Here is a 25,887-nt window from a genome sequence, read left to right as displayed (position 1 = left end):
CAGCACCAAAGGAATCACTTCCAGGTGTGTGCCGTGTGTGACGGGGACATTCCGATGAAGCTCTGTTTTGATATCTAACGGTTTTGCTTAAAACACCTATGACAAATAAAGCCCAATAAAAAGAATCCGTGTGGATGCTAAAATCTCTGCAACCCCTGCAAACACACTGCAGTTTCCCCCTTCTATCACTGTTCTTTGTGCATTTAATGCAGAAGTAAAAGTTGGTCAGTTCCAAAGTTTGAATGGAAATGCACTTAATTCGCAGAAATCCATGTGTAAGCATGGTTGCCCTGGCGTGCAAAAGAACACGAGATAGATCACTGATTTGACGATAGTGGAACACTTGAAGATAACCCGCTTGGAGCTGAAGTGGCAAGATATGTCAAATTCAAACATTGTTTTGTATGTTTTGTTTCGTTCTGTATTAAACAATTTTGTGTTTATTTGCGGTTTTGAGATGATATCCAACAGTTTGCTGTTTTTAAACGAAGAAGCGAGCAGTACTAACGCAACACAACAGCGACATCTTCGGTTTATTCGCGGTGTTTACAGCAGAATCTTTCAGCTGCAGCTCACGTTTACCGTCGGAACTTTTCAGTGTGACACACAATAACAAAAAAGCGCCATCAGCAGTGTGCGTGGACTGTTGTGTTGTCCCATCTTAGCGGACTATTTCAGTGTTTCAGCAAAAATGTCTTCAGTTCAGCGTTTGAGAGAGTTTATCAGCGAGCGACTAACTGCTGCTGCTGAAGAAATATTCACAGAGTTTGAAAAAACCATCGTTCAGTACGAAGAAGAGATCGATCGTCAGCGCAGACTGCTGGATATCACCTGGAATCCTCAAGTAAACCTATATACTAAAGGTATGTAACATTATAATAATCAGGATGAGCTGACATATGTATATGAGTCATGGAAGATCCTAATCAGAGCCCCCTTTCCCCAATAACTTTACAAATGTACAGCACAAGACAGGATGCTAAACAAGGAGTTTTTAAAACCATCTTGGTCTGTAGAGGCACTAGAGATGTGACGTTCATGAACGAATCGATTCTTTTGAACGGCTCTTTTAAATGAACGATGGGAATCGATTCACAGCTGTGAGCCGTTCATTTGCGAGCCATTCTTTATATATACAAATTTTTGACACTGCCTTCATCAAATCAAATCAAACTTTATTTATAAAGCGCTTTCATGCCATTGGCAACACAAAGTTCTTTACATGATTAAAAACACAAGAATAAAAACACTCAGTGAAATCTTTCACACAGTCACACGCACACACGTATACACACACACGCCAAGCCCAATCCACGCTCCATTCATGTGAAGCATCTATGGGCAGAGAGAATTGTTTGGAAACAAATACTGTGAGTTCTGTCCAAAACATTTACTAGAATTTGCACTGACTGCTCAGGTTTATCCTTTTTTATCTATATTTTTCCTATAATTTTTTACACTTGTATAGTAGATTTCATATAGGTACATATTTTCATTGTTTGTCATTCTTATATATTGTGAAATTTTGTAAGATATTGTGAGAACGAGACAGTCTTTTGAATGGCTCTTTAAAAGGAATGGCTCCTCAAGATCTGGCTCCCTTCAAAGAGCCATAAATCCCATCTCTAAGAGGCACACGTGGCAGACAACAAACCTATAACTACATCTAAAGACGGTTAAAAAAATCTTTTTGAGTATGATGCTGACTTTCAATTTGTTACTTTTAATTGATTGATTGGTGTTTTTTAAATACACTAAAATGAATTTCCTCTGTACATGTGTGTTAAATAAGTTGAATCCCTCAGAAATGGTAGATCCAAGTTTTACTTATTAGGAAACTTGCTTTAAAAAGCATTTTAGAAAATATATTTTAAACTGGAGTTTGTACAGCATGATTTAGTTATTGATTATAACATGGTATTATTTATGCTCTGATTTAAGACAACAGTGGCTGTTTTCTAATGAATTTCCAGCAGTGTTGGAGGGCGTTGCAGGGTATGAACCGATTTATTGGCTGAACCCCCTTTTGCATTGAAAGACGTGAACATACCCAGCTCATAGTTAAAACTAGTCTAAAAAGATATTTTCTCTTATCAAATTATTAATCTACCAGTTGTGCTCTGTTGTCTTGTCAGACCTCCCACAACAACTTGTGTGTAAAGAAGAGGATGTTCTCACTGACCAGCAACTCTCCAACCGGGAGAGGAACTCCAGTGTGGACCAGGAGAGGGCAGCACTTCCACAGATTAAAATGGAACAGGAGAAACTCAGCACTTCTCAAGAAATAGAGGAGGTTCTGAAGGAGGAGGGAAATAACATTATGGTAACTTCCACTTTTGAGGACGTCTCTGAGCAAGAAACTAGCTGTGACCAGCTTTACTGTCTCTCAACTCAGAGCCAAACTCAGGAAGGAAGAGCGCCTGCAGACTCAGGATCAGCTGCTGATTTGGAGATTAACCCAGTGAAAAGCTGTCACAGAAACAGAAGTCAGAGTAACAACATGGCCAACGCCACCACAGAAACTCAGTTTGAACCTGACATAAGTACCAAGCAAGGACAATGTGATATTTGTGGAAAAGGCTTTAGGTACAAGTACAGTTTAGAGCAGCATTACAGAATCCACACAGGCGTGAAGCCGTTTAAGTGTAAAATATGTGGGAAAGGTTTCACCCAAAATGGTAATATGCAGTCCCACATGAGAACTCACACAGGGGAGAAGTTGTATTCTTGTGGAACATGTGGGAAAAGATTTGCTTACACCTGTAATTTAAATGTCCACAGGAGAACCCACACGGGTGAAAAATTATATTCATGTAAAGTATGTGGGAAAAGTTTCACTCAGAATAGTAATCTGTTGTCCCACATGAGAAGTCACACTGGTGAGAAGCCTTTCTTATGTGGAACATGCGGGAAAACATTCAGTCTTAAAAATAGTTTGTTGGTCCACGTGAGAATCCACACGGGCGAGAAACCTTATTCATGCCGCGCATGTGGGAAGAATTTCAGTCAAAGGAGTAATTTGATGGCTCATATGAGAACACACACGTGAGAAGTTGTATTCCTGAGAAACTTGGAAACTTGTAATTTGAATTTCACAGCTGTTACCTTTTTATATTTGATTTATTTCTAATAATAAAGTGAACTGTAAACTCTGATGTTAAAAAGTTGTTGATGTTGCTTTGTTAAAGACAAACAAATGACAACAATGAGATTTATTTATTCTACTTTATTAATCCCAAGCTGGGAAGTTCCTTTTCTGCATGGTGGGCTGCCAGATCCCAGCGTCTGGGGGGGAAGTTGGGGGTTAAGGGCCTTGCTCAGGGACCCACAGTGGTTTACCTTAGTTGCCAGCTGGGGGACTTGAATCCACGTTCTCCAGACCCAAGCCCCACCTGTGCAACCACTAGGCTACCTGGAGATGTCCAGGTTGAAACAGTGTGGCAGCATGAAACATGTAACTGACTACTCACTGAAAAACACAACTATGTCTACAGTTTTTTTTTCTTTTAAAATGTAAGCAGTCGTCTGGTTGCCTTCATCATATAACACATACTTCCACCCTTTCTGCGCTGGAGAGGCTTGTCTTCTTGCATTTGTGAAGATTTTACACCCTGGCTGACAGTTTGAAGTCATCTCTGTGGTGACTGTACATTTTGTTTGTCCAGATTCGGGCAACATGATAAAAATTCAACAGAGAGCCCATCATTGTTGTTGCTTCTGAGCCCCAAATGGCCTTAAAGCAGATTATTTCCCTTCATGTGCTGCAAATATGATATTCTACTATTTTAGATGGATATTAGTTCTTTAAATCCACAGGTGTTTGGCTTCTGTCTTTATTTGGTGAAATAAGATCCTATGCATACAATGTGTGCTCTTAAAATTTGGATCTAATTAAGAAGGAAGAGTGGGTCTCACAGGGGGACGGATCTCAACGGGGAAACTGTCCTCGACACAACACCTGCTTAGAAAGCCTTCCTACCAGCTTTTCATCTGGCTTTACTGCGACTGAAAGCCGGCGTTTATCATGACTATGAAAGCGACTGAATCCAGGTAAACAGACACTTCTGTACCGAGTAGTTATGGTGTGATGAAGCCTTGTGAATGCGTTGAGACTTTCTGGGCAATTACATCATCAGTCGAGTCTCCATTTAACAGCTCATCTGGTCGTACTGACATCTGCTGGTCTAGATGTCCAGCAGTCCTCCTGTCAGTATGTAAACTACATACTGGCGAAAATTTAAACATAATGATGGAACTGTGCTGTAAATTAATATATAACTATAAAATATGAATTAAGAAATCTATAAACACATACATGCTGACATCGATGCTGCCAGTAAAAAACATAAAATATTTTAATACTGTTTTTACTCAAAAAGTAGTTAGAATTAAAAGTGTGTGTACACTCGGTAAAACAAGCCGAATGAATCCTTTCCTGCTGTGTGCAGCAGCAGTTTAACACTTACAGTAAACTTTTAAGTCAGAACAGAAGAAATAAAGAATCTGAAGTGAAAAAATGATGCAAAATGAAATTGTAATATAGGAACAATGAATGAATAAATGATTGATGTGATTAATGAACTCTTTAAGTGAAAATATAAGAAGCAGTTAAGCACAATAAGCTAAATTTCTTCTACACTACCTAAGATCGATTACAGCTCATGTCTTGAAATGGCTGAACTGTAGGTATTAGTTATGAATAATAATTACAGTTCATATTATGAAAACAGGTTTTAGTCATGGCTGGTGCCTCTGATAGCTGGCTGCCCTCAGTTCCCACACCCAGACCCAAACTCACCAAACAGAATGTCTGTATGTTCGTTTCAACACTGATCTCATAACATTTTTAGAAATAAATTAAAATCACTGAGCAAATTTAATTCTTTTGATTAAATGTTTAGTCTGATGATAGAAATTTTCTTGAGTAATTACAACAAATCCTCTGATCATGTGCCGAAAATACATTTATCTGAACAAACCCCCAACCTGGCAACTAAGGAACCAGCGTGGACCCTGATCAAAGCCCTTAAAAATGATCATTTCTCACAAAATAAGATATCTCACATTCAACATTTTATACATCTATGATGTTCTTGTAGATGACATTTTGGTTTAAGAGATTTTCAAATCATTGTAATCTGTTTTAATAACATTTAAAACAGCCTGCCAACCTGTAGCAGTTTTAGCATTTATTTATTTTCCAATCAAAGCTGTAAGAAAGTGGAAAAAGGCTCGAAACATAAAATAACTGGAAATCTTTCAAAAAAAAGTTTAATTTAAAAAGCAATAAACACTTTTTGAAGTGACAATTTCCTAAAATTATCCTGAAACTGTAAAGTTGACGCATAAAAGAAACAGAAATGTAAAATAAAACTCGTTATAAAATACAGCTGCAGGAAGAACCAAAACATTTACAAAAGCAGAGTTAAAAACAAACACAGTTGAGTTCTAGTTAAAAAATATAACAATATGAACACAGTCAAACCAGACACTACCCGAAACAGAATCACTGGTGACCTCATGTTTGTCGGTTTTTAGTCAAGTTTCGATCTTTACAGGCTGCAGTACCAAACACTCGTACAGCCGTCCCACGAGTAAGGTCAAACCAAGTCCCGTTCATCTCTACAGAACATTTAATACCGGAGAGCTTCCCAGTATAAAACTACAACATCCAAGGTAAAAGTTCTGTTCGCCTCCAGCTGCAGTTTCATCTCATCTGTGTGCCGACATTTTTTTCAGTTTAATATTAGACAATTTAATAATGCTTAAAAAAAAAGAGGGAAATCTTACTGATCATTCAATGCTTTACTTTCTCTCTGCATCTATTCACTTGTATTCTCTCTGATTGTTAAATATTAAATGTTTGCAAGTGAGCTTCAAATAAGGTTTTTTTTTGTTAACGGAACTTGAAACGTGAACTAAACGGATATTTTTTCAGCCAATTACTGACTAATGTGTTACGACTGGCCTCCGCACACTTCAGGTTTTTTGTAGCTAAACATTTTAATTTTCATTTGGAGTTCAGGACAGTCTCTAGAAACAGCTGATAAATGAGGGTCCTGGCTGAAAGCCTTTAAAGTGCTCATTTTGAGTTTTCACAGAGAACGCAGCAGGATGAAAAAGAAGAGGAATCGTCTCGCGCTGAACATTTTCTGAAATGCTGTTAGAAGTAAAAACGCTGCCTGTGTGACTAATTTAAACTTTCCAAATAGGAATACTACTTCTTTTCTTTGTGAGTTTTCATGTGGGCATTAAAACCGTCGCTGCAACGGAAAATCTTTCCACATATCCTACAAGAATACACCTCACCTGTGTGGATTCTCACGTGACTCAACAAATTATTCCTTTGTCTGAAACCTTTCCCACATATAACACATGAAAAAGGCTTTTCACCTGTGTGGATTTTCATGTGGGTCAACCGACTACTGTTTTGATTAAAACTTTTACCGCATATTTCACAGGAATATGCTTTTTCCCCGGTGTGGATTCGCTTGTGCACAGACAAATGACCACTATGAGTGAACTTTTTCCCGCATGTTTCACAGGAATACAGCTTCTCACCAGTGTGGATTCTCCTGTGGACTGTTAAATAACTTTTATTATGGAAGCTTTTCCCACAAGTTTCACAATAAAAAAGTTTCTCACTTGTGTGGCTTCTCATGTGGACCGTCAGGTTTCCTCGGTGAGAAAAGCTTTTTCCACACGTCTCACAAGCATAGAGTTTTTCGGCTGTGTGAATTCCCATGTGGTCCAACAAAATACAACTTTGACTGAAACTTTTCCCGCATGTTTGGCAGGTATACAGCTTCACATCTGTGTGGGATCTGTGATGCTGCTCCATGCTGTATTTATCCTCAAAGGCTCTTCCACAAACATCACAGTTTACAGACATGGAAGCGTTGTTTTCACCATTACTGTGGCTTCCGTCTTGGTTTTCAGTTATGTAGGATTTATTTGAGTGAACCTGGACAGAGTTTGCTTCTGGTTCACTCAAGTCACCTTTCTGATCGGTGAGATTTGACATAACGGTATCAGACTGCTGTTTAATTAATCCTTGCTGACTGCTGCATGCTTCCTTCTCATCCTCTTTTATTGGATCTGGTTCTGCCTGGTCCAGTCTGGAGTTCCTGTCTTGGTCATAAGGCAGGTGGTCAGCGAGCGCTTCCTTTTCCTCACAGACATGCTGCTGAGGGCGGCCTGAAGAACAAACAGAAGACTGATTTAGTAAAAGGAAAAGAAGTCTGAGGGTTTAGTTTGTAGACAGACCTTGTGCTGTTTTGTAAGATGGTTTGAATGAACCATTTCTTCATCTGTACACCCCATCATCGCACCTCATCTTTGCCTTACCTGTATTTCCCTTAAACTCACTGGAAAACATTTTGTGGTTACGGAACGATAAGAGAATGATTGCGCCATCATCTAATGCAATCTCACCATGTTGTTAAAAAAGATTACATCTTATACACTGACTGGCCACTATCTGCTGTTCAGTTGCTTTTTGACACAATTATTTAATCGGCCAATCACATGGCAGCATGGTTCGGTGGGTAGTGGTCGTCCTGTAACCCAAGGGTTGCCGGTTTGACCCCGGCCCGGAGAGCTCACATCGAGGTGACCCCTACTTGCTCCTGATGGGTCGTGGTTAGCACCTTGCATGGCAGCTTCTGCCATCAGTGTGTGAATGGGTAAATGTGACATATATGTAAAGTGCTTTGGATAAAAGCGCTATCTAAGTACAGACCATTTACCATTTTACATGTAGCTGTGTAGCCATGGTCGAGACGACTTGCTGAAGTTCAAACTGAGCATCAGAATGAGGAAAAAGAAGGATTTAAGTGACTTTGAACGTAGCATGGTTATTGGTCTGAGTATTTATTGGGATTTTCACACACAACCATCTCTAGGGGTCATAGAGAATGTTCTGAAGAAGAGAAAATATCCAGTGAGCAGCAGTTGTCTGGACCAGAACGTCTTGTTGATGTGAGAGGTCAGAGGATGATGGACAGACTGGTTGGAGATGATAGAAAGACAACAGGAAGTCAGATAAACACTGGTTCCAACTAAAGTTTGCAGAACATCATCTCTGAACACACAACACGTCCAACCGTGAAGCAGATGGGCTACAGCAGCAGAAGACCACACTGGGTGCCTCCTGCCTTCTAAGAACAGGAAACTGAGGCTACAGATGCTCGGCTCAGAATCTGCTGGAAACATCATGAAAACATGGATCCATCCTGTTTGGATTAACGCTTCAAGCTGCTGGTGTAACGGTGGGGAGATATTTTATTGGCCCACTTTGGGCCCCTTAGTACCAGCATGGCCTGGTTTAACCAGCACAGCCTACCTGAGTATTGCTGCTGACCATGTCCATCCCTTTATGACCACAGTGGAGCATCTTCTGATGCTACTTCCAGCAGGATAATGCACCATGTCACAAAGCTCAGATCATCTCCACCTCCTTTCTAGAACATGACGATGAGTTCACTGGACTCCAACGTTCTCCACAGCCACCAGATCTCAGTCCAGTAGAGCAGCTTTGGGATGTGGTGGAACGGGAGATTCTCATCATGGATGCAGCCGACAAACCTGCAGCAACTGTGTGATGCTGTCATGTTGATATGGCGCAAAACCTGAGGAATGCTTTCAGCTCCTTGTATTTATGACACCAAGATTTAAAAGAAAGATGTACCTTATTAAGTGAGTTGTGAGTATATAACAAATCTCTAAAGTTCCAAAGAAAAGTGAGCCTGTGAGCCAAGACTAATACAATTAAAGTGAGTCACATGATATGGACACATAGACAGGTTCTTTCTTACAAACATAGCTAATTGTGCCAACAAGAAGGGGGCAAACCCATACATTTTCTTAATAGGCAAACTTTCTCCTAATTTTTTTCAGTTCTTCTTAACTTAGTAATTAAATAATGGCATTTGTTATTTCATTCATATGACTAAAGTGTTTCATACCTGTTCTGATTAACTTTATCTGTGGTTTCCAGGTGATATCCAGCAGTTTTCGCTGACGATCGATCTCTTCTTCGTACTGGACGATGGTTTTTTCAAACTTTATGAATATTTCTTCAGCAGCAGCAGTTAGTCGCTCGCTGATAAACTCTCTCAGATGCTGAACTGAAGACATTGTTGCTGAAACTCTGAAATATTCAGCTAAGAATAATAAAGTGCTCAGTCTGCACGTGCTGCTTCTGATTGTTTACTTCCGCCTATCTCTGATGGGTCACAGATTTTGGTGTAACAGCGTAATTACCGACAATAACACAGATCTTTCCAAAGCTCTTATTTCTCTTCTCTTTCCAGCGTGGTTACAATGTGGCTTGCGTGGGCTGTTCTTTTGTCATGCCTCTGATTTCTGTTTAGCGCCCCTTTTCTTCGCCTTCCTTGGTTGGCAAACAGTGTTTGGGCTCTTTACCGCCACCATCTGGTATGGAGTGCCAGTACAAGGGCAACTCCAACTTCAACTCCACTTTATTTATATAGCACTTTCAAAACAACACGGTTGACCAAAGTGCTTCACACCAACTAAAAACAATAAAATAATAAAGAGAATATAAAAACATAAAAAGAGAATATAGAAACAGTAAACAGTAAATATGTATACCCATCAGTCAAAATAAACAGTCAAAATATTCAGTCAAAACCAACATCTCAACCAGTGTTAAAAGCCAAAGAGAAAAAATGAGTTTTAAGCAGTGATTTAAAAACAGTTAGTGAAGAGGCATCCTTAATGTGAGGAGGCAGCTGGTTCCACAGCTTCGGCCCAACTACAGAAAAGGCTCGGTCACTAAGTTTCCTCTTGGTTGGGGGGACATTTAAGAGTGACCTGTCTGCCGATCAGAGAGAGCGTGACGGTGTAGGGCTGTAAGAGGTCTGACAGATATTGTGGGGCAAGACAGTGAAGGCACTTAAAAACAAATGATTTTTAAATCAACTAAAACGAACGGGCAGCCAATGCAGGGAGACCAAGACCAGAGTAATATTCTCTGGTTTTTTAGTACCAGTTAAAAGTCGAGCTGCTGCATTCTGAACCAGCTGCAGCTGATCAAGGGAGGTCTGCCTGAGCCCAGCATAGAGTGCGTCACAGTAGTCAGAACGATTAGAAATAAAAGCATGGATTAAAATCTGAAGATGATGCTAAGATAGAAATCGTTTCACCTTTGACACTTGTCTTAGCTGGAAGAAACTAGACTTGACCACCAAGCTTACTTGTGAGTCAAGTCTAAGATTACCATCCAAGCGCACCCCAAGGTTTATGGCTGTCGGCTTCAAATAATCTGTCAACAACCCCAGGTCAGCTGGTCCCTTATATGCATCACTGGGCCCAAATAGCAACACCTCAGTCTTTCTGTCATTAAAATGAAGAAAATTAAAAGACATCCAAGCCTTAACTTCCTCTATACAACAGAGTAATGGTTACAGTTACTAGTTACTTCATTCAAAATGTAACTGTTACTTTGTTGATTTCTTACACCAAAAAACTAATGTTACAGTTAAAAGTATTTTTTTAGTTACTTTGATAAAAGAACATACTTAAATATTCTCCCATTAATATCCTTATAACTTAATTACAGTGTTGTACAAAATATAAAACAAACTCAAACACAAAGTAATTTTTCAATACTGATTTATTTAAGTCAGACCAGCAGATTAAAAAAACATAGAAATAAAAAGTAATTATAACAGCTGCTCAAAAATAAAAGATCCCATATTATACTTTTTTCAATAATTTCATATGGGTTTCAGAGGTCCAACAGCTTTGCTTTCCAAGTGTTTTAGCCCAAATTCAGCCTTGGTCTGTAATGTCAGCCTTTCCAAATGTGGCTCTAGTGAGTCTAAACCTTCAAATGTTCATGAGTTGTTCCTGTCCATGCCTCTCTCTGGGAGAGGATCCAGCTTTCGCTGGCGCCCGCTCTGTGATTTTGGAGGCCAGGCTAAGCTAACACGAGGGGCGGGTCAATGGCAGTGTCCACTACTGGGGGCAGTGGTTATTCCCTTCATGAGGTCACAAAGAGAAAGATCTCAGACTCACCCGTTTAAGCAAACATTCGCTAAAAAGTTGAGCAAGCGAGAGATGACAGAATTTTCTCATTTTTGGGTCTCATACACAGGCTATGAGGACACATATGGATGTTAGAAAACCTTTAGAAAGTGAATTTTGCATAATGTGGGACCTTTAAATTTCTGCTGCATGCTGAGCCCCTAATGCACCATCTTTTTCCTACTCTTCATTATGTATTTATTTTATTTACATATATTTCCTTAGTTATTCGAGGACATTGTCACTGTTCCTCTGTCAAGTGAACAGTCAGATTACAATTTTATAATTGTTTCAAAAGAACACAACTTCCTTTCCTGTGGAAAGTCAAACTCCGTTTGAAAGTGAAACTCTTCCCACACGTCTCGCAGGAATACAACTTCTCACCTGTGTGAGTTCTCATGTGAACTGCCAAATAACTTCTTTGGCTGAAAGTTTTTCCACAAATTTCACAAGTAAATGGTTTATCCCCAGAGTGGATTCCCATGTGCACCATTAAATTACTGCTTTGACTAAATTTTTTCCCACATGTTCTGCAAACAAACGGCCTCTCACCCGTGTGAATTCTCATGTGGCTCAACAGACAGCTTTTTCGGGAAAAATCTTTCCCACATGTTTTACACGAGAACAATTTCTCACCTGTGTGGATTTTCATGTGGGCCATTAAATGAGCACCTTGAACGAATTTTTTCCCACACGTTTCACATGAAAAAGGCCTCTCGCCTGTGTGGATCCTCATATGGATCAACAGACCATTTTTTCTAATAAACCCTTTCCCACATGTTTTACAAAAGAACAGCTTCTCACCGGTGTGGATTTTCATGTGGGTCAGCAGATTGCCATTCTGAGTAAAACTCTTCCCACATGTTTTACAGGAGTGCAGCTGCCTGCCTGTGTGGATTCTCATGTGGGTCAGCAAAGAGCGATTGTGAAGAAAGCTTTTCCCACATGTTTGGCAAAGATAAGGCTTCACACATCTGTGGATTCTGTAATGTAGCTGCATACTCTTATTACTTTCAAAGGCTTTTCCACAAACATCACATTCTGAAGATTTTTCACCTGATTCCATATTGCCCTCATTACTGGAAATGGGAGAGTTATTTGCATCGTTACTAGAACATCTGCTGTTGTGATGTTTCTTCTTTGGCTTCACTTGGACATCTCCAGTTGATCCTACATCTATATGATCGCTTTCTTCTTGATTTGGGCTCTCAGGTATGGGAGAGTTAGGTGAGTAAAACTGATCAGCGTTTGATTCTGGTTCACTGAAGTCACTTTCCTGAAGCGTGTGAGCCATCATAAAGGCTTCAGTCTCCTCTTTCAGTACAAGTTGCTCCTCCTCCAGACTAGTACAGAGGTCTTCTTCTTCCTCTTTAATCTGTGAAGATTCTGATTGTTCCTGGTTCAGAATTACATTCCTCTTCTCAAGTTGCTGGTCTGGAAAAACGTCTTCCTTCTTACAGACATGTTCTTGGGGGAGACCTGGAGGAACAGAAGAAATAAATTATGCACCTCACAGCTGCCTTTCTACTGTATGAACCTTTTTCCAGGAACCAACCTTTAATAGAAGATCCATGAAAAATGACAACATGACATATTTATTAACTGCAAGCATGGATTTCCAGATCGCATTTCTATCTCTACCAGAGCTAGGTTTCACAGCGATCAGTCATCATCTCTCCTAAAAGATAATGAAACCTTTCAGAACAAGACTCCTCTATTCTCCTTATCCTCTATTATCCTTACTTCTGAGTCACTTTGGATAAAAGTACTGTATCTGTTCAAATCAATGTAATATAATAAACACATGCACAAAACAGCATTTCTAATCTATGTTGCTGATTCTCCCCACAGTGAGAGGAAAGTGTGATGGAAGAGAACCATGACGAGTCTAACTGTACCGAAACACACAAAGGAACAGAGTCCTGGAGAGAAATGTAAGGCTTCAAAAGGTCCCTGACAGAAAAATAATACTTTTAAAATCATTCTGAACCTTTGGGTGGGGCTTGCAGCATTGAATGTTTCTGATTGGTTAAGTATTTGCAGTTATAATTTTTCAATCACTCTATCAGTCAATTCCAATCCGATCAGGTTCCAGTTCAGGTTAAATGACTTCAATCAGGCAAAAAAATGTCTGAACGTTAAGTTGTACCACAGGATTGGCCGTTTCTGTGTTTAGCAACAATGCTCGACCTTTAATTAGACCTTAAGCTGTGATGGCAGAGCGGCTCCACAATGAGAGGATGCTCTGACTGTGAGAAGAATACAGCAATCCCTTTCCCACATAATAAGAATAATATAATATTTATTTTTGATACGTCACAAAAGTTTGTCTCCACAGTGCTAATAACTATGCTAACCCCACAAAAATGTGCAGCATGGACAGATTTGGAATAAATCCTGTTGAAAGGATTTCCCTACTGTCAATGAAACAATGCTAAGATTGTATGGTCAGGGTAAAGTGACACACTTAAGACGAATTATTTTGGCCATAAATCGGTCATATCATAATCATAAGGTTATTTTAAATATCCAGGGCTGAAATAATGTCTCAGTTTGTGGGGGGAAAGAGCAGAATCATGATAGTTCTGGTTGCTGTTGGTTAAAATGCACCTTATGATGTTTTACAGAGACGCCCTAGTAACATAAATATGATACATCTCCGGCTTGGAATTGGTGTGTAAAAGGTCCAAACTAAGTTACTGACATACACTAAACAGGACAAGGCACAGAACACGTTTACACAGCAAAAGCTAAATGTTTCCACAGATAAAGAGGAGAAGATTTCATGTTGTGTTGGTCTGAAAAGTAACAGCTGCACCATTTTCCTCTGTAAGCCTAAAAATAAAAGTACCATAAAGCTGTGATTCGGATCCTCTATGAACACATTTAGATCTTACTTAATTCAGCCCATCACGTTGTTTCGTACCTGTTATGTGGAATTTTATTTGTGGTTTCCAGGTGACATCCAGCAGTTTGCGCTGACGATCGATCTCTTCTTCGTACTGGACGATGGTTTTTTCAAACTCTGTGAATATTTCTTCAGCAGCAGCAGTTAGTCGCTCGCTGATAAACTCTCTCAGATGCTGAACTGAAGACATTGTTGCTGAAACAGTGAAATATTCAGCTGAGAGACAACAAGACAAGCGTCTCTCAACTCTGCTGAGGCTTTATTGTTTACTTCCGCTGGGTGTCACACTGAAAAGGTCCGACAGTGGACGTGAGCCAGCTCCTGTCAGGTTTTATGGCAGCTTCCTTTACTTTAACTTGCAATTTATATTCTTCCTTAATATCTGGGGTTCTTATTTTACTTTTTGTATTGAATAAAAATATTTGTTTATTTGAGGATTTTCTCAGGGGCCATTTCGCGAAAAAGCATTATACTCCCCGTCGGGGAATTGAACCCCGGTCTCCCGCGTGACAGGCGGGGATACTGGCCACTATACTAACGAGGAGTGTGCTATTGTTAGTTTTACACACACACACACACACACACACACACACACACACACACACACACACACACACACACACACACACACACACACACACACACACACACAACATTTTATACGTATATATGTATATATTGTAAATTCATTCCAGCGACATAAATGCTGCTATTTGATTGGCTGCCTCTCTGTTACAGATGAAACTATATAACTATGAAAAAATACCCTGCCAACACTCACTGCATGTGTGTGTATGTATTTGTCTGTGTGTGTGTAAAACTTACGGTAGCTGACTCCTCGTTAGTATAGTGGTCAGTATCCCCGCCTGTCACGCGGGAGACCGGGGTTCAATTCCCCGACGGGGAGTGCGTATTATTTTGGGGGAGTGGCCCCTGAGCAAAGTCCTCACCCCGAACTGCTCTTTGGGCGCTGGGATCTGGCAGTTTACTGCTCCTAGCAGCTAGGATGGCTTAAATGCAAAGAAAAAAATTCCAAGCTTGGGATTAATAAAGTATAATAAAATTAATACATTTAGACAAATGTTTTATGTTCAACATAAAGAGTAAAAGAAGCACCCCAGACATTAAGGGAGGATAGAAATTGCAAGTTAAAGCAAAGATATTATGAATAGGTATCAGTAAAGGGAGCTGCTGTAAAACCTGACAGGAGCTTGAGGTATCTAAACATAGCATTGTGTAGGACACACTTATTTCAGCCCACAGCCCACATATAGCAGGGCAGGTCTTTTCTGTTCTGATCCCAGACCTCCAGATCTTCTGCAAAGATCTGTTTAAGGTGTCACTTTTTTGTAATAAATCATAATTTTTTATACATAAAGCTGATGTCCAGAGCTCTTCTTTTACCTGAAAGTATTTTTGCCACACCACTTGCTTAAAGTAATTCACTACAAAATAGCGTGACCCAGAGGAGAAGATCTTCATATGATGAAGTCACCATATCACAGAAACAACTATGAAGATGCCAAGGACACCAAAGAAGAAACAACAGTATGGCAGACAAGAGAGAAAAGTTGTTAACCATAGGATCAAGGCATCACGAGCCAGAAAGAGGGTCACTGCACAATGGAGCCACCTCATCACCTACTTCATCGCAGAAACTACAAAATGTAGTCACAAACTATTTTTCCACACCAACTGCTTAGAAAATACACCACAAACTCACTTTCCATCACTTGCACATCACAACAGCAACCGAGTGGTGGACCTGAAGCTGCCAGGTGTCATCTTGCCTGTTGCATTTTAACCCAGCTTTAGTCCAGTGACACCGGAGAAAGGTTTGGGCTGATTACAGCCGTCCAGTCCCTCTAGACTGGGACAAACACAGAGCCAAGACCAGCCTCACACGTCCGTCAACCTCCGTGACTTCAGCTAAGCTGTTCCAGCATCCAGCCCTGAACCAGCCTGGTGACGCGGATCCAGCTGAAACAGCTTCAGCTCCGTAGATCCAGGCTAAAACTGGGTAATATTTGACAGTCATGAAATTGTCATAGGAAGTCCCAGAGCCCAAAGAGCAATTCGGGGTGAGGTCTCTGCTTAGGCGCCACTCCCCAAAATAATACGCCTCCCCGTCGGGGAATTGAAGCCCGGTCTCCCGCGTGACAGGCGGGGATACTGACCACTATACTAACGAGGAGTCAGCTACCGTGAGTTTTACACACACACACACACACACACACACACACACACACACACACACACACACACACACACACACACACACACACACACACACACACACACACACACACACCGACATATACATATATATATTTTTTTTACCTCGCCCCTTCTTGCTTCTTTGATAGAACGAGACGCGGTTCGACAGTAACTATAGCACATTTCATATACAGGACAATTCAAAGTGCTTTACATAAAACAAAAGCATTACAAAAAAAACACCACGTAGTGGCCAAAAATATATTGCATCCGTAGTGGTTTAGGACTACCATAGAGAAAGAATGGGAAACGGTTTAGGGGCGTTTAGCTAAACGTCGGGGTTCAGTTTGCCGAATAGGTGTAATAGAGAGGCAGCCAATCAAATAGCAGCATTTATGTCGCTGGAATGAATTTACAATATATACATATATACGTATAAAATGTTATGTGTGTGTGTGTGTGTGTGTGTAAAACTAACAATAGCACACTCCTCGTTAATATAGTGGCCAGTATCCCCGCCTGTCACGCGGGAGACCGGGGTTCAATTCCCCGACGGGGAGTATAAAGCTTTTTCGCGAAATGGCCCATGAGAAAATCCTCAAATAAATAAATATTTTTATTCAATACAAAAAGTAAAATAAGAACCCCAGATATTAAGGAAGAATATAAATTGCAAGTTAAAGTAAAGGAAGTTGCCATAAAACCTGACAGGAGCTGGCTCACGTCCACTATCGGACCTTTTCAGTGTGACACCCAGCGGAAGTAAACAATAAAGCCTCAGCAGAGTTGAGAGACGCTTGTCTTGTTGTCTCTCAGCTGAATATTTCACTGTTTCAGCAACAATGTCTTCAGTTCAGCATCTGAGAGAGTTTATCAGCGAGCGACTAACTGCTGCTGCTGAAGAAATATTCATAAAGTTTGAAAAAACCATCGTCCAGTACGAAGAAGAGATCGATCGTCAGCGCAGACTGCTGGACATCAGCCGGAATCCTCAAATAAACCTATATACTAAAGGTATATAAAATTCCACATAACAGGTATGAAACAACGTGATGGGCTGAATTAAGGGCTCTGTTCAGCACCTTGGACAGCGCTGTTCAGCACCTTGGACAGCGCTGTTCAGCACCGTGGACAGCGCTATTCAGCACCCTGGACAGTGCTGTTCAGCACCTTGGACAGCGCTGTTCAGCACTTCGGACAGCGACACAAAAGCTGTTATTTAAATGGCTGTCACTCTGTTATGCCTATTCACAGCTGGCCAACCAAAAGGAACTTGGTTTTCCTTCCAGTCTGTAGGCTCTCCCCAACACTCCCAGACCCCTCCCAGCAAACATAGATATTAAAAGTAATAAATAATAATAATACATTTTATTTAAAAGAGCCTTTCAAAACACCCAAGGACACTGTACAAAGGAACATTAAAATAATGTGCAAGATTTGGGTTGTTGGACTTCAGCTTTCTGAGGGTAGGGCTTTGCAGATTCAAAGAAGAATCCGTTATGTTCTCATCTGATTTTGTGTTTAATATTTCTTGTAAGACAGCGCCTATAAAAGTAAAAAAGACATTGTGAAAAGTTTATTGTAACAAAAGCTTGGGGATAGAAGCTATTATGAGCTTAGGAGTGACTCAGGGTCCCTTTAAGTTCCTTTATTTCACATCCAGATGTTTTGTTTTGTTGTTGTTTCATTTCTTCAAATGTGCCATTTGTATGTTGGAGCCACTAATATTCCTGCTTTCTCCAGAGTATCACTTCCAGTTTCACTTTCACCATTAAACCACTGGTTGTGATTCAAAGCAGCAGCTCCAAGTACAAGTTTACTTTGAATGAACTCCATAACATTTAGTTTGATTTAAAAAAGGAAATTTCTAAAATATAATCAACACTTTCCATAAACCTACTACAGTCTGTCCAAAATAAAAAGCACAGTGGTGGTTGTGCACGTTAAGGTGCAATTCCTAACCCTTTTCTCCAGTTTTGGATGAGAATACTCTCACAGCAAAGACAAGGCTCTGTACGTTTAAGACCATAATTATTATATAACTACCTGTATTGTGAATTTGTTTTGTAAAGTGCCGAAAGTTACGACTGTTGGAGCTCCACAATATAATAATGTGGAATGTGGTTAAGATAAAATTAAATTAGTCACAGCAAAAAGATCTTAAAAGTGATGTTTTATTTAAAAACACCATGTGAAAATCATGATTTTTAGTGTTACGTCAGAGGCCAGAAACCACAGAGATGATCCATCACAGCACAGAGAAATGAAACATGTTCTTCACTGATAACGGTCCAGCTGGCAGGAAGCATCAACATGTTCAAAACCAGAAAACTCAACCAAGAAAAGGACACATCAGACCGGCATTAAACTAAATAAATAAATAAAGTTTCTGTCTTTACTTTGTTCAATATCTAATACACAAAGGTGAATGTGTGTTACTATGTTATGATTAGACCATTATATTGACAAAAATTAATATAAACAATAATAATTGCAATTATATGTAAGACAAATAACAGCCATAACTGCCCTACCAGAGCACAGAGACCGCCTGCCTGCCGAGTTCAGACACAGCTTCATTTAAAATGTGAGAAATCAACTTACTAAAATGTGAACATCGACCATCCACTGACAGATAAAGGTTCAGATTTACCAGACATTTAATAATACAGGTTAAACTTAAAAGAAAATCATGCAAAACTTAATTTATTTGAGTAATTCAACTTAAAAAGAGGAAACTAATATATTATATAGACTCATTACAGGCAAACTGAGATATTTCAAGCATTTATTTGTTATAATTTAGATGATTATGGCTTACAGCTTGTGAAACCCCCCACATAAAATCTAAGTCTCAGAAAATTAGAATATTACACAAAATCAATAAAAAAGGATTTTGAATCCAGAATTGTTGACCATGTGAAGGGTCTAGTCCTGCATATGAACTCAGTTCTTGGTCTGAGCTCCTTCTGCATGAATTCCTGCCTCCCTGCGCCGTGACATGGATGTTATCAGCCTGTGGTGCTGCTGGCGTGGAATGAAGACCAGGATGCTTCAGCTCTTCTGCATTGCTCGGTCTCATGTGTCTCAGCTTTCTCTTGGCAACGCTCCATAGATTTTCTATGGGGTTCAGGTCTGGAGGGTCTGCTGGCCAGTCCAGCACAGTAATCCTTGGTCATTGAACCAGGTTCTGGTTCTTGTGGCAGTGTGTGCAGGTGCCAAGTCCTGCTGGGAAATGAAATCAGCTTCTCCACAAAGCTTTTCTGCTGAAGGAAGCATGAAGTGCTCTAAAAACTGGTAGATGCTGAGCTGACTCTGGACGTAATAAAGCCCAGGGGACCAACACCAGCAGATGACGTCTTCTTTATCCAACTGATGGTTCTCTGTGCAACTGTCAGGTCAGCAACCTTCCCCATGATGTGATTCTACTGAAACAGACTGAGATCATTTAAATGCTCTGGAGTCCGTTGCAGGTGTTTAATTAGCTGATGAGAGTGTGGCACTTAGAGGATACAACGTTGAACCTTTTCACACTAGTCTAATGTTCTAAATATGATTTCAGGGTTTTCATAAGCTGTAAGCCACAATCATCAAAATGATAACAAATAAACGCTTGAAATATCTCAGTTTGCATACAAGTCTACATATTAGTTTACCTTCTAGGTTGAATTACTGAAATAAATTAAGCTTCGCATTATATTCTAATTTCTTTAGTTTCATCTGTAAAGGATTTGTTTTAGAAATTTTAAATTAATTTTCATATATAACCAGAATATGGTGTGAATTTCCCAGTGTGGAGCCACTCTGGACAGCTGACATCTTCTACAAGACTCGTGTTTCAACACACTCATTTCTAGTCACACTAACAAGGTGAAGCTTTAAATGAAGACACATAATTCTTGCCTGAACAGCCTTTAAAGTGGGTGCTCACATGGCCTTAGAAGTTTGATAATTTTATCCGAAATGGATTCAACATAAACTTTCAAAACTGAAATTTCACAAGTGGACAAACATTCCACTTCATATTACTCTAAAAGTAGTACACAGGCATGTCATCATGTGAAGAAGTCACCGGACCAGCTGACTCCTCTAAAATGGGCAAAATCCGAAGATATAAAAATGACTAAATATCGTACTCCAGAGCATCTGATACAGTTGGCTGGACAAAATAAAGCTTTATTTTTCTTTTTCACTATACACATTTTAATTTCTGCTATTTTTGCACATAATACGTCATAATACGTTGAATACGTCATAAGATGGATGTTGGTTTTCTTGGTAAGCTTGAGATGAAGCTCTTTGAACTGCTGTCTTGTATGAACTCAGGTGTTATTTAAGCTGTCTTGTATTACAAACGTATAAACAGACATGTTGCTTATAAAAATTTATATGTAATTACAAGTAGTGAGCAAACAGTCAAATTACAACTTTCCAACTGTGTCGCAAGTGGACTTTTCACCTGTGTGAGTTCTTATGTGAGCAGTCAAACTACCTCTGAAACGAAAACTTTTTCCACACCTTTCACAGCCATACATCTTCTCACCTGTGTGAACTTTCAAATGAATTCTCAGATAACTTCTTCGGCTGAAATCTTTCCCACATGTTCCACAAGTAAAAGGTCTCTCCCCAGTGTGGATCCTCATATGTGGCAACAAATGAGCACGCTGACTGAATTTTTTCCCACACGTCCCGCACGCGAAAGGCTTCTCACCTGTGTGAATTCTCATATGGATCAATAGGCCACTTTTTCTGGTAAAACTTTTCCCGCATGTTTTGCAAGAAAACAGCATCTCACCTGTGTGGATTCTCATATGTGCCAACAAAGAATTATTCTGAGTGAAACTTTTGCCACATGTCTGACAAGAAAACAGCTTCTCCCCTGTGTGAATTCTCATGTGTCTCAGCATGGAGTTATTCTGGGTGAAACTTTTTCCACACGTTTTACAAGAATACAACTTTTCACCTGTGTGTACTCTTGCATGTCTCAATAAAGTACCTCTCTGACTGAAACTTTTACCACATGTTTCACAAGAATACTGCTTCTCACCGGTGTGAACTCTCATGTGAACCAACAAATTACCGCGTGTGCTGAAGTTTTTCCCACAAATTGAACAGGAAAAAGGCCTCTCGCCTGTGTGGGTTCTCATATGGATCAGCAAAATGCTATTTTTTGAAAAGCTTTTCCCACATGTCTCACAAGAATGTAACTTTTTTACAGGCTCCATATTGTTCTTATCGCTCAAGGCTTTTCCACAAACGTCACATTTTACAGACTTTTTACACGTGTCATTATCAAGCTGACTCTTTGACAGGGGACAGTTGTCTACACTGCTACTGTGACTAAAGTTTCTTTTAATTCTTTTCATCTGCTTCACCTCTACATTTCTAGTTGATCCAGAGTCTGAATGCTTGCTTGCTTCTTGATTTTGGTTCTCAGCTTCATTACAGCTATGAGAGAAAAGTCTATCAATGTTTTTTCCTGCTTCACTTAAGTCACTTTCCTGATGAGTGGGAGCCATCGTGTGAGGATCAGTCTCTTCTTTAAAAACAAGTTGTTCTTCATCCTGACTGGTGCAGAGTTCCTCCTGTTCCACTTTAATCTCCTGAGGCTCTGCGTCCTCCTGGTCCAGGCTGGAGCACCTCTCGTGGTTACAGAGTTGTTGGTCTAGAACAAATTCCTTCTTCTTACCATCATGTTCCTGTGGGGGTTCTGAAGGCACAAAGGATTACAGGCAAGACATTACCAAAACCAGATTTTGCTACAAGTACCTTGTCTTTTTGTTTATTCTTTACCCCTGAAATCCTCCTGGAATGGTGTTAGTCACTTTTAATTTACCTGAAATAGTCAAAGTGGGTTTTGCAGTGTTAAATATTAATAAATGTCTAAAACATTAACTTAAACTTTATCACAGGATGAGTTTGTTCTCTTTTTTTTTTGGTAAACCCAAGGTTTAATCTCAGACTTGCCAGGTAAACCAAACGGAGCTAGCTGCAGCTTTTTGGTTCCACTTTTTAGTTGAGTATTTATAAAAACAAACTGAGGCGTGGGGTGCTCTGGGTTCATTTTTTCTGCTATTGGTCTTTCAACTTTGCTTTGTCATGAAAGACAGAATTCATAGAGAACATAGAGCTGCTTTGGATGTTAATGTATGTACGTGTTCATCATGATTATGTTTGACTATTGAAGCATTTGTCCGTATTTGACAGATGTTTCTTCATTATTCTGTTCTATAGTCTGGGGAACATACTGACTGTAAATTTGGAACACGAACTAAGTATAAAACCCTAAAAACCCTAACCCTAGTAATTAAAAACTGGAAAGGTGGCACACATTTCTAATAAAACAGGCTTGTGTTCTAGAATGAAGGTTTAAGAAAAAGGTTACTGGATGAAAATATTTTGTTTACACTGGAACACGTAAGCATTCACAGCCATATTGTTGTTTCAAGCTAAACATACCAAAGCCACACAAGACTCGGGTAACTTGCGGGTTTTCAACATATTTTACTTGAAACATTAAAAGGCGATCTGGCCATCAAACAATTACTGTATCGTACCTGTTGTGTGGAAGTTAACCTGTGGTTTCCAGGTGACATCCAGCAGTCTGCGCTGACGATCGATCTCTTCTTCGTACTGGACGATGGTTTTTTCAAACTCTGTGAATATTTCTTCAGCAGCAGCAGTTAGTCGCTCGCTGATAAACTCTCTCAGATGCTGAACTGAAGACATTGTTGCTGAAACACTGAAATATTCAGCTGAGAAACGACAACACAACCGTCTTCCACCTCCACATCTGCCGACGATGGCGTCTCAATGTTTACTTCCGCTGAGTGTAACACTCAATATGTTCCGGCAGAGGACGTGAAAAGCTGAACAGCTTAATGATGTTAATAAACTGAAGATGGCGGTGTTGTGTTAGTTTTGCTTCGATCAGGTTAGACAAAATGCTGCATTTCTAAATGATAAAAAACAAAACAAAACAAACAAACAAACCAAATAAATAAATAAATAAATAAATAAATAAATAAATAAATAATAACAAATTATTTGTCCAATTAAATTATTAAAGGTAGACAGAATAGTTGTGAACACACACACTTCAAGATTCATGCATTTTATTGTCGCTTTCTACAGTATCTGAGTACATACACAGGGCGTCTCTCTCCAGCCCACGGTGCAAAACTACAGAGAATAATTAAAGATTAAATACATTTCTAAAAAGTGTACAAAAATACAATAGAAAAGAGTATGTCCACGAATACACACTTCTATACACATGCAAACCTACAGTGCAGATCACAGAACAAGGTGATTTTGTAACAGTAGTATAATTCTTTTCTAATTTTATTTTTTTTTTAAATATAATTTCTAATGCAATTTCTGTGTCCAGTAAGGGGTTTTCCTTTTGCGTTCCGTCGCAATACTTTTCTCGTCTCTCCTGAAATAAACCTGCAGGCGTGTCCGCAGTCTGGCGTCTGAGTTTCTGTTGCCATCAGAATGAAGTATTCACCCAGACCATGGTATAAATGCCCATAAAACCCCCCACACCCCAGCAGCCTTGCGAGTCTCAATTCAGTGACAAAAAATAAAATAAAATAAAATCATGCATCATTCTGTGTGGTCCCCACATTCAGTCACTTCTGTTGCTTCTGGTCTTTGACATCTTTCAGATAATATATGTGGTCCTGACATCCACCTCTGACTTACTGACTTGTTAGAAATGTCTCTCAACCACTGAGATCTACAGACCACAGTTCCTTAAAACTTTACTTTTTTAGATCAACACTGGTATTGTCTAATATATTACATATTCTACCACTGCTAATCTGGCTGCCTTTTCTGGGTTGGAAATTTGCAACTTCGTTGGGAAGCGTGCTACATACAAGATACGTTATTACCTCAGCTAAAGTGGAGGTCATGCATTTGGTGCTTGCCTCCAAACAGCCAGCCAGGTTACGAACAAATCTTGATGAAAGTTTCTGGAAATCTCAGAAATGGAATAAAGAAACAAGTGATTAGACTTGGTAGTGATCCGGGCCACCGTCTGGAGCCAGGTATTTTTAAAGGACTCTTTATTATGGAGAGATAGGAATAATTTTGCTATTAGAGTTTCTAACTAAAAATAATGCCCATGATTACTGATTAAAACAAGGAAATGTCCGGGTGTTTGCAGAAGGGGACCAGCCATCCTGCCTGTGTAAAAGAGAACTTTAATTAGTATTTATGGATTTTAACAAAGATTTCTGATACTTGTTTCTACTTTGTTCTGTGTTCTAAAGTGTGTAAAATGATAAGCTCAGCTAAGTAATGGCAGTACTCACCTCTTGTTGCATTACCCGCTTAAAGAGCAACTGGCAGGTTAAGAGCATGATTAATGGTTTGGATTATGCATATTTTATAGTTAATATCTATTTAGTTTTTGTTGAAGTCCGTGAATAAGAAAATAAAGAAATCGGTTATGGACTATTAAAAACTGCTCAAATGACTGTAAAAATCTGTTTTGCCGGAAGTGACGTCACGTAAGGGACTCTGTTATGTACGTTATTGCTAACACAACAGTTATGGCTAACACAACGGAACGGAATGGGCGTGAGATTATGGAGGAAGAAGAAGATAATTTTATTTTTAGAAGTGAAGGACCGGATCCATACAGTTTTGAACCTGAAGCTACAAACAGAGTCACTGACAACCAGCAAAGGAGATCGTTGACGGGAAACAGGCAGCAGATTCAGTCATGGGCAGCTGAAAACATCTGGAGGATTAATCAAACAGCATGGTAAGTGATACAAATGTTTCGTAAATTTTCTTCCACATTAGCCTTCTGAATTGGGCAAGTAATACCTGGTTATGCTGCAGACCAGTGAAAAAATACAGTGTTTGCAATAGCAAATAGATTTTAAAGCCTTTTACTTACTGCAGCCGATAGGAAGACATCCCTGTCCTGCCCCGCCCTGACAGGTTTGTTTTAAAAATCACGTTTCGCCACAAAAAAAACAACTTCAAGCTGCTACTATGTCACTAGCGATTCGTGACAAAACATTGGTTAAATAAAATAGTTCTGTGGCAGATAATGCGGCTACCCCGTTCACACAGTTGTAGACAGAAAAGCGCTGTTCTAATCAAATCATCTGATGATACGTAGGCTAGTGCCCAAAGTAGCCTCGCTAAGGCTCCATCATCTAATCCACGTCGGGTAGCCTAATTGACAGCGCAAAACAGTCATTTTAGACTATAAACAACTTTCTGAATTGTGTTGATTGATCAAGGAATACCAGAGTTATAATCTTTTTTCTGAAGTTGGTCAGACTGGATGTGCGTGTAGTGCGCAAAAAAAGCCCACGCTGTTCTAAACTCATAAATACCTCATAGAATGTACGTGCTGTAATGTCTTAGTTTTACCAGCACTCTCTAAACTTAGAAGCAGACTATTTCAATGCGGTATTTAAATACGCTTAAAAAAAAAAAAAAAAAAAAAACTGGAAGAAAATTTGTTGCGCCAGGATGCTGGTTCCATGACGAAGGATGGATCTGCGCACTGGCTGAGCAGATCCATCGCTTGTTTTTTTTTTGTTTTGTTTTTTCGCTAAACTTACCTTTTTTTCTAATCCAACACTTGGTCTCAGCTTTTTCAGGATGTGTATAATTTTGCACTTTTTTCCCAATGATAAATAAAGCCTGATTCTGAGGTTTAAAGATATTGTTAAAACAGA

General features: G+C 39.6%; 6 protein-coding genes and 4 non-coding genes across 11 annotated transcripts in view; 4 read left to right on the top strand and 6 right to left on the bottom strand.

The window, feature by feature from the left end:
- LOC121645114 (zinc finger protein OZF-like) overlaps positions 1-25,887 on the top strand; it is a 352,747-nt gene that overhangs the window by 278,328 nt on the left and 48,532 nt on the right. The window lies entirely within an intron of this gene.
- Positions 477-3,144, top strand: LOC121645144 (gastrula zinc finger protein XlCGF8.2DB-like). The gene is made up of 2 exons (XM_041993544.1): positions 477-863; positions 2,136-3,144. The coding sequence occupies exons 1-2, from the start codon at positions 692-694 to the stop codon at positions 3,047-3,049; spliced, it is 1,086 nt and encodes a 361-aa protein (XP_041849478.1). The 5' UTR covers positions 477-691; the 3' UTR covers positions 3,050-3,144.
- LOC121645136 (zinc finger protein 239-like) lies at positions 4,981-9,420 on the bottom strand. The gene is made up of 2 exons (XM_041993535.1): positions 8,967-9,420; positions 4,981-7,197 (listed from the first exon to the last, which is right to left on the bottom strand). Exons 1-2 carry the CDS (start codon positions 9,136-9,138, stop codon positions 6,218-6,220), a joined length of 1,152 nt encoding a protein of 383 aa, XP_041849469.1. The 5' UTR covers positions 9,139-9,420; the 3' UTR covers positions 4,981-6,217.
- On the bottom strand, positions 10,288-22,985 carry LOC121645124 (zinc finger protein OZF-like). Of its 2 annotated transcripts, none has more exons than XM_041993520.1 (2): positions 22,735-22,985; positions 10,288-12,531 (listed from the first exon to the last, which is right to left on the bottom strand). In XM_041993520.1, the coding sequence occupies exons 1-2, from the start codon at positions 22,904-22,906 to the stop codon at positions 11,333-11,335; spliced, it is 1,371 nt and encodes a 456-aa protein (XP_041849454.1). In that variant the 5' UTR covers positions 22,907-22,985; the 3' UTR covers positions 10,288-11,332. The 2 variants fall into 2 exon arrangements, with proteins under 2 accessions (XP_041849454.1, XP_041849455.1); XM_041993521.1 differs by lacking the exon at positions 22,735-22,985 and adding an exon at positions 13,979-14,248.
- The window catches only part of LOC121645137 (zinc finger protein 32-like), a 27,109-nt gene continuing 15,428 nt past the window's right edge, over positions 14,207-25,887 (bottom strand). Inside the window, exon 4 of the transcript XR_006011355.1 lies at positions 14,207-14,217. The gene's annotated coding sequence lies outside the window, so the exon portion shown is untranslated. The remainder of the gene's footprint in view (positions 14,218-25,887) is intronic.
- Positions 14,433-14,504, bottom strand: trnad-guc. The gene has a single exon. It is a non-coding gene; the product is annotated as a tRNA-Asp (tRNA).
- trnad-guc lies at positions 14,796-14,867 on the top strand. The gene has a single exon. It is a non-coding gene; the product is annotated as a tRNA-Asp (tRNA).
- On the bottom strand, positions 16,083-16,154 carry trnad-guc. Its single transcript has one exon. It is a non-coding gene; the product is annotated as a tRNA-Asp (tRNA).
- trnad-guc lies at positions 16,666-16,737 on the top strand. The gene has a single exon. It is a non-coding gene; the product is annotated as a tRNA-Asp (tRNA).
- Positions 19,739-25,887, bottom strand: part of LOC121645121 (zinc finger protein OZF-like) — a 37,562-nt gene continuing 31,413 nt past the window's right edge. The window contains exon 3 of the mRNA XM_041993515.1: positions 19,739-21,893. Within this exon, the coding sequence (XP_041849449.1) occupies positions 20,599-21,893 (1,295 nt within the window). The 3' untranslated portion in view covers positions 19,739-20,598. The remainder of the gene's footprint in view (positions 21,894-25,887) is intronic.

The sequence above is a fragment of the Melanotaenia boesemani genome, chromosome 8, assembly GCF_017639745.1.
Source record: "Melanotaenia boesemani isolate fMelBoe1 chromosome 8, fMelBoe1.pri, whole genome shotgun sequence".
Lineage (NCBI taxonomy): Eukaryota > Metazoa > Chordata > Actinopteri > Atheriniformes > Melanotaeniidae > Melanotaenia > Melanotaenia boesemani.
Note: the sequence above shows the minus strand (reverse complement) of the source record. Positions and strands in the feature narration are given on the sequence as shown.

Bases quoted from the DNA above. Each gene is read 5' to 3' on its own strand.
- LOC121645144 (XM_041993544.1), top strand. From the start codon at position 692: ATGTCTTCAGTTCAGCGTTTGAGAGAGTTTATCAGCGAGCGACTAACT. The intron at 864-2,135 runs GTATGTAACATT...TTGTCTTGTCAG, and splicing joins AGTAAACCTATATACTAAAG to ACCTCCCACAACAACTTGTG.
- LOC121645136 (XM_041993535.1), bottom strand. From the start codon at position 9,138: ATGTCTTCAGTTCAGCATCTGAGAGAGTTTATCAGCGAGCGACTAACT. The intron at 7,198-8,966 runs GTATGAAACACT...TTTGTTCTTCAG, and splicing joins GATAAAGTTAATCAGAACAG to GCCGCCCTCAGCAGCATGTC.
- LOC121645124 (XM_041993520.1), bottom strand. From the start codon at position 22,906: ATGTCTTCAGTTCAGCATCTGAGAGAGTTTATCAGCGAGCGACTAACT. The intron at 12,532-22,734 runs GTACGATACAGT...CTGTTCCTCCAG, and splicing joins GGTTAACTTCCACACAACAG to GTCTCCCCCAAGAACATGTC.